Below are 6,762 nucleotides of genomic sequence, written 5' to 3' on the forward strand. Positions count from 1 at the left end.
TCAAACCAATATTTAAATTTAAAAGAATAGGGATAATATAAAAAATTATTTAAAATTTTAATAATATTAGAAATAACTTATTTTTATGTCTGAGATCGTTTTACTTTTATATTATAAGATGATAAAAATAAATATAGTATTTTTTGAAAATTCGACGATGATGTAATTGACTGTTCGATAATGGACATCATCAACTAATTAGGTTAGTAATCCTACCATCTCTGGCAAAATGAAAATATACTTGATAACAGTAAATTAATAATTATCCGGTTCATTAAATTTTTATTTAATTAAAAAATTATTAAATAGCTTAATTTAGTAATTAATGGACCAAAAATTAATCAGGTCTCCACTTGCATTATTAATTTTAACAATTACACTTAAAAAAATAAGTATATTCGACTACAAATCAAATAAATTACTATTATTTTAATTAGTTCTATCTCTTTCTATTAGGAAAGAGCGAATATCCTGCAAGATTTGCAGCTATAATCATGGGTATAATTTACTGTCGTGATCGTATTTTGAGTTAATGAGCATAAACTGTATATAAGAAACTATGTTTTTATTTTATTCTCCGTATAGAAAATTATTTGATTGTATAGATATAATAGTTTTTTTGTTTAAAAGTTTTTGTAACCGTATATAGTTCTCTATAATGCAAAAACCAAATAAAATTGTCCAAACCATTCTCTTCATCCTTTCACTTTCCTTATCATGCTCCTAATTGAAAAGGAAAAGAAAATGTTGCTTTTAATCACGTTATTGTTAGGACCGACGGTTCGATTCGATTTAAAATTAAATCGAATCAAATAAATTAAAAATTAAAATTTTAGTATTTATAAAAATTAAACCGAATGATTTTAATTAAAAATCAAATCAAACCAAATCGATCTAATTCAATTCGATTCAATTTAAATTTTTAATAAATTTTTAATTTTTTACACTTTATTTTTAATATTTTAAAATTTAATTAAAATATTTTAATTTTATCTAATCTCTTTATATTATTAAAAATAATATATTATTATCACTAATATATTCGATTTAATTTTTTTAATTTTTTTTATTAAAAATCAAATCTAACTGAAATAATTAAAATTTTTAAAATTAAAAATTAAATTAAACTGAAATAAATAAAAAACTAAACTAAAATTTTAAATTAATTTTTTAACCGAATATAATCTAAATGTTTAAATTGAATTAATTTTTTCGATTTCAATCAAATTGCACCCAATACTGATTATCCGACGTATCATCTTTGAAACCACCGCCAAGGCAAGTAACAAAAAAGGGGCCATATTGTGAGTATTATGACTCTGAAATAGAAAATTAATATTTAAACGCTCTTTTAGAATCACGAATTTAATTCAATTAATTTATTTTTTAATAATATAATAGTTTAGAATGAAAGAATTAAATTCTTTTCCATTTAAAAAAATTTCATGTTTAAAAGAAGATAAAATCTTATATAATTATATAAAATTTTTATATATGATGAGGATTACATTTGTTAAAATAATCATAATCATGTAACGTAGTTGACATTCAGTTGCAATAAATTTTCTTTGCATAATCAGAGTAAGGTGACGTAACAGCAGCAACTAGCCAATAACTTTAAAATTTTGATTACATAATATCAAAGATAACCTAAAAATTCTTGCTCATTAAACATCTTGCATAATCAATATGCAAAAGAAAAGAAAGAAGAAAAAAACCATGCAATTTGAAAATTACTGATGGAGAGCATTCAAGTACTTGCATAAAGCTCAAATACTACATGATTATGAAAGATAGAGAGAAAGCTATTTACAGAGAAGATCAAGGAACTTTAAGGTGACTAGCATGTCCCATAGCCTTCCAGGATGATTCGAGCTTTAACAAGTGCAATTTCTCAACAAATGGTTCCAGAACTTCTGCCTCTTCTTCTGGAGCAAAGGCCATACAGATGCTAAGCTCTTGTACTGCCTCTCCATATTCCCTGACATTTTCCGTTCAATACTTATTCATTAATACCATACTGAACCATATTTTCTTTTTCCGGGTAATTTATAATATAGCCCCAAGATTTAACAAAACCCACAACTTAGTCCTTGTGATTTTAGTGAGAAACAATTTAGCCTCCAAGGTTTCTTTTTGTTAATAAAACACTCATCCTGTTAAAATTCACTGTTAGACCATAACAATTTAATCCTTCAAACTTCACTTTTCATAACAATTTAGTCCCTTTAGTTTTAGTCCTTATAATTTTAATATTTGTAACAATTTAATCTTTTTAATTTGAGTTAACTTCTTCAATTAATAGTTGACTAATGGTAAATTTAACGAAATGACTATTTAATAAAATAAAAACCCAAGGACTAAACTGTTTACTACTAAAAAAAAGTACGGACTAAGTTGTGAGTTTAGCTAAATCTCAAGGTCTATACTATAAATTACCCTTTTTTTTTTCAAAAAAAATAGCATAGAGTTGCAAAAACTCATACCTATTGTAGTACAACATCATCCCATGATCTCTTCTCAAGGCCCAATTATGTGGCTGCAAAATCAGCAATCTTTCTGAAGCCATAATGGCCAGCCTGTATACAAATCTACAATATAATCTTTTGCATACCCATTGAGAATATCTAGATATGTGCCATTGCAAAAATCAAATTCTCAAGCCACAAATCATAAGTAGAAACCAAGTATGAAATTTCCTGCAACGACCAAATGGTCTTTAGAAAATAATTTCTCCAACAAACATGAGCTGACTGCAACATCCAAAGTTTTCCTGATATGAGAAAAAACCCAATACAAGTTTAATACTTCTGTATTGAACAAATTTTATTGGCTCTATTGTATATGTATTAGGGTTCATTTGGTTATACTATTTATATATTTTAGTTTAGTGATATTTAAATTAAGCTATCCTCGATAACTTACACCGGATTTAATCTTATCAGAAAATAATTCCTTTCTCTTACTAATTTGAAGCCATTGCACAGGCTGACTGTTAAGCAAGTGTTGTTAAAGACCACACAAACCCATGCCTGCAAGAGAAAAAAGTTGCAAGTGCCTACGCCATAAGATAGATAAGGACATTACCTAAGATCTCGTGGCCGAAGCAAAGGCACATTTGAATTGGGAATCATGTTATGATTCTTGTCAGCACTATGAACGTGCCTAAGTGGAGAAGTCAGCATTAATCCATGATTTGATCTTGAAGCACGTTTCCAGTGAAGCCTCTGAAAATTTTAAAAATTTAGTTCATTCTTATATAAGAATTAACTAAGTGAACTTAAAAGACATGGATCACTAATATTGATGAAGTAACCAAAAAAGTATTCAAAAATCTGCAGAGGGAGACTGTAACTTACAATCAAATTGGCCAGGGAAATTCCAATAATGTCTCGCTTTGTAGCTATCTCGAGCCCTAAAAGTGAGTTGCTGGTCAAATCTGACGCCTTTGATCTAGGATCCTCCACACACTTTCCATTGACAATGGCAAATAAGTTGTGCCCTGAAGTCACCTTAAAGAGCTCCTAAAGAAAGATAAGGAAAAATAAAAATAATCCAACTTCCACTTTGTCAGAACATATGAGTTTTCCATACAAGACAGCAGCCAAAGTTGCGAAAGAAACAAGCGATGTATTATCTAGAGTAATATTCAGACAAGCACCTCTAGGTTCTCCGTTTGGGGCCATATCAAAAAATCCTCCCCAACTCGAGATCCCACAATTGTTAGACCGAGCCGTCTGCACACTTCTATGTAAATTATGCTAAGCAAAATTGCTGTCACAAAGGCAATATTATAGTGAGATAGATGCAAATATTAAATGCACCCAAAAAATTATGAATAGAATAAGACAAAAGAAAAAATATCACACACTAAATAAAAAAATAAATAAATGAAGATGAAGTGCACCAACAAAATTAGAAAAAGTGTAAATGCAAATCGCTTAGATATAAAATAAAACAAACACGATAAATTATTACCACTGCCGGTTCCTGTGCTGAGCACAGAGTGCAAGTATGAATACTTGGAGTCTACAACAACAGGTGACCTTTTGAAGCCTCTTAATTCAAAAAGAACTACGTTTATTGCATCTAAAACTTCAACCAAATGGCAGCCTATGTCTCTTGAAACTAGCTCCGCTTCAACTTCTCTTGCAATGGTATCCAACTCACTGAGCCACTCATTTATGTTCTTTCCAGCCAATGGCATTTGCTCCACAAAATTCCACTCTCGTTCCTCCACTGGGACTGAAGCAGTTTTCCTTTCGTTTTCGAGAGAGCATGCATCCATCTCTTTATTAAAAGCAATGAATGCCTCATCTTCTGCTGCAATGAACAGCAAGGCCTATGCCAACAAGCGACAAATATATGAAATCGAGAGTCGCCATGTGATTAAAATAGTAAAGTTAGACATTTTTAAGGGAAAGAGGAAGACAGAAAATACCAATTAAGTAGTGAAAACATACACTTCTTTAGTATGATCCATTTTGTAAGAAAAGAATTCAAATGAATTCTTGTAAAATTATACAAGATAAATCATTTTTTTTTTTTTTTAAATGAAAATTTTCAAAGTTAAAAGGGATTAAATTCTCTCATTCCAAACAAGAGAACTGATGGAAAAGAAATCAACGAATTGAATTCTTGCAAATTTATTGATTCGAAATGGAGGGATACTGCAACAACTTAAAATTGTGATTTTGAATCTAAAATAATGACATTATCAAAAGGCTTAATTAAAGATACCACATAACAAATAAAAATAAAACAATAATTGAAAAACATGGGTCCTACTGTGTGGGCAAAAAACTAAGTAAAATCATACTCTAATGAGAACGACAAGAGGAAAAAATAAAGGAAACTTAGATACCTTTGCAAGCGAGATATCTTTGTCTTTGGATTGAAAGCTGATTTCCCGGTTGAACTTTTCCCTTGCAGACTTGACAACCTGGGGATTGTTTTCAGCGCCAAGATGAGGATAAGAAGGACTTCACAATGGATAGGATGCAAATTTCAGCATAACAAGATTAACAGATTGCATGAGATTATCAATGAAAAAATAGATAATTTTGTTCACTGGTAATACAGATAAACCTCCTTATACACATTGAGGCGGGATGAGTCCCTGGTCATCTCATTGGTAGAAAGAGAGGAAGCTGAAGCTGAAACTGAAACAACATGTGCAGTCCCATTCTTTGTCCATGGGAAAAGGGTCCTCCTTCTCATCCACATCCAATGTTGATCATGATCATACCTGATGATCATCATCGTGTAAAGAATAAAGGGATATTTGGGTTTTCACTACCACAAAAATCCTTCTTCCACTTCTATTGAATGGATTACTAATTCAACACATACATTAAAACAGATGAAACACACACACACGCACAAACCCATCTATAGTATAAACTAACAATTTTTCTTCATCAAAGAGTAAGTGTGATAGTGGACAATTAATTGATTAAAATAGCAATAGATACATAGAGAAAGATAACTGGGAAGACCAAAATTACCTTATGGGTCGAAGATCATATGGAATTGCTGGCATAGTTGTCGAAGAAGTTGTCGAAGAAGTAGCAGTACAAGCCATTAATGGATTGCAAAACAAGGGGGTCAGTGATGCACTCAACATTTTTTAGTTTCCTTCTTTGTGAGAGAGAGACAGAGAGAGAGAATAAGAAGAAGTAGATAATTGCTTCAAGAAAACAATGTAAGATAGGTGTGATGATAAAAATACAGTATAGAAGCGTCAAGAGAGAGAGATAGAGAGAGAGAGAGAGAGAGCGAGAGATTAAAGAAAAGCCAAAGGACCAGTAGTGAATTTGGAAGTAGTGAGCTTGATTGTAAAATCCATGGAACTAGGCTCTGGAAATTCACTTCCAAAAGACAAGGAGAGGGAAGAAGAAAAGAAAGAAGAAGAAGGAGATGATGTTGATGATGAGGGTGATTTCCCAGAACAACAATCACAAAGCCCAGAAGAAGAACAAGAAGAAGAAGTAGAAGAAAAGGAATAATTGTTGAGAAAGAAGATGCAAGAATTCCCAAAATCCATACTCCTACTACCCCAGTTAGTGATATCTGAGCGTATCAACATTAGCAAAAACTTGTTCTTTAATCTTGTGATTGATGGGTTCTTGGTGGCCTAACTAAAAACATTTCACCTTTTCTTTCCAAGCCACCACATTTCTCTTTCTTCTTGGATTTCAGCAGGGGGAGGAGGACGAGGAGAAGAAACGATTAAGAAAAAAAAAAGGTATGAGATTTGGAATTTGGTAAGAAGAATGGTTGGGCTTAGGCCTGAGGGAGTATTTTGTAGTATAGGGATGAGGTATAATGATAAAAGAGTGTTGATTTAGGTCTCCTTTGCTTCGAAAATACTATTTATAGTGAAATAAATTTTTCAGAAATATCTTAATTAGATTAGAAAAATTATTTACTTCCCTTGATAGCATAAAGTCATTTAATTTTTTAAAAATTCAAAAAATATTAATAATCAAATAAATACAATTTTAATATTTTTTTAAAATTTTAAAATTTTTAATTAAATTATTTTCAATCAAATAAAATCTTAAAATTTAAAATATTTTAATTATTCTTTTGAACTAAACGGTTAAATAAATTTACTATCTAAAAGATTAAATTTACAGAATTATATATTAAAAAATAATTTTTTTTAAAAAAAAAATAAAATCTTAAAAGTAGAAATTTCTCAAATTCACTTAAATATATTTACTATCAAACTAAGCGTGTGAATGTAAAAAAATAAAA

At 30.1% G+C, this 6,762-nt stretch overlaps 1 protein-coding gene across 3 annotated transcripts; it reads right to left on the reverse strand.

Annotated features, from left to right (window-relative positions):
* Window positions 1-1,605: 1,605 nt before the first annotated feature.
* Window positions 1,606-6,347, reverse strand: LOC110605242. 3 transcript variants are annotated; one of them, XM_021743664.2, is made up of 9 exons: window positions 5,508-6,345; window positions 5,089-5,248; window positions 4,865-4,942; window positions 3,979-4,342; window positions 3,662-3,774; window positions 3,360-3,524; window positions 3,088-3,227; window positions 2,487-2,579; window positions 1,606-1,981 (listed from the first exon to the last, which is right to left on the reverse strand). In XM_021743664.2, the coding sequence occupies exons 1-9, from the start codon at window positions 5,624-5,626 to the stop codon at window positions 1,822-1,824; spliced, it is 1,392 nt and encodes a 463-aa protein (XP_021599356.1). In that variant the 5' UTR covers window positions 5,627-6,345; the 3' UTR covers window positions 1,606-1,821. The 3 variants fall into 3 exon arrangements, 2 of the variants coding, with proteins under 2 accessions (XP_021599356.1, XP_043808573.1); XR_006349239.1 differs by having other exon boundaries at window positions 1,705-1,981; window positions 2,487-2,773; window positions 5,508-6,347; XM_043952638.1 differs by lacking the exon at window positions 5,089-5,248 and having other exon boundaries at window positions 5,508-6,343.
* Between the last annotated feature and the right edge of the window lie 415 nt (window positions 6,348-6,762).

Source organism: Manihot esculenta, chromosome 17, assembly GCF_001659605.2.
Source record: "Manihot esculenta cultivar AM560-2 chromosome 17, M.esculenta_v8, whole genome shotgun sequence".
Taxonomy (NCBI): Eukaryota; Viridiplantae; Streptophyta; class Magnoliopsida; order Malpighiales; family Euphorbiaceae; genus Manihot; species Manihot esculenta.

Bases quoted from the DNA above. Each gene is read 5' to 3' on its own strand.
- LOC110605242 (XM_021743664.2), bottom strand. From the start codon at position 5,626: ATGTTGAGTGCATCACTGACCCCCTTGTTTTGCAATCCATTAATGGCT. The intron at 4,943-5,088 runs GTTTATCTGTAT...AACAATCCCCAG, and splicing joins GCCTCAATGTGTATAAGGAG to GTTGTCAAGTCTGCAAGGGA. The intron at 3,228-3,359 runs GTAAGTTACAGT...TAAAATTTTCAG, and splicing joins TTTCCCTGGCCAATTTGATT to AGGCTTCACTGGAAACGTGC.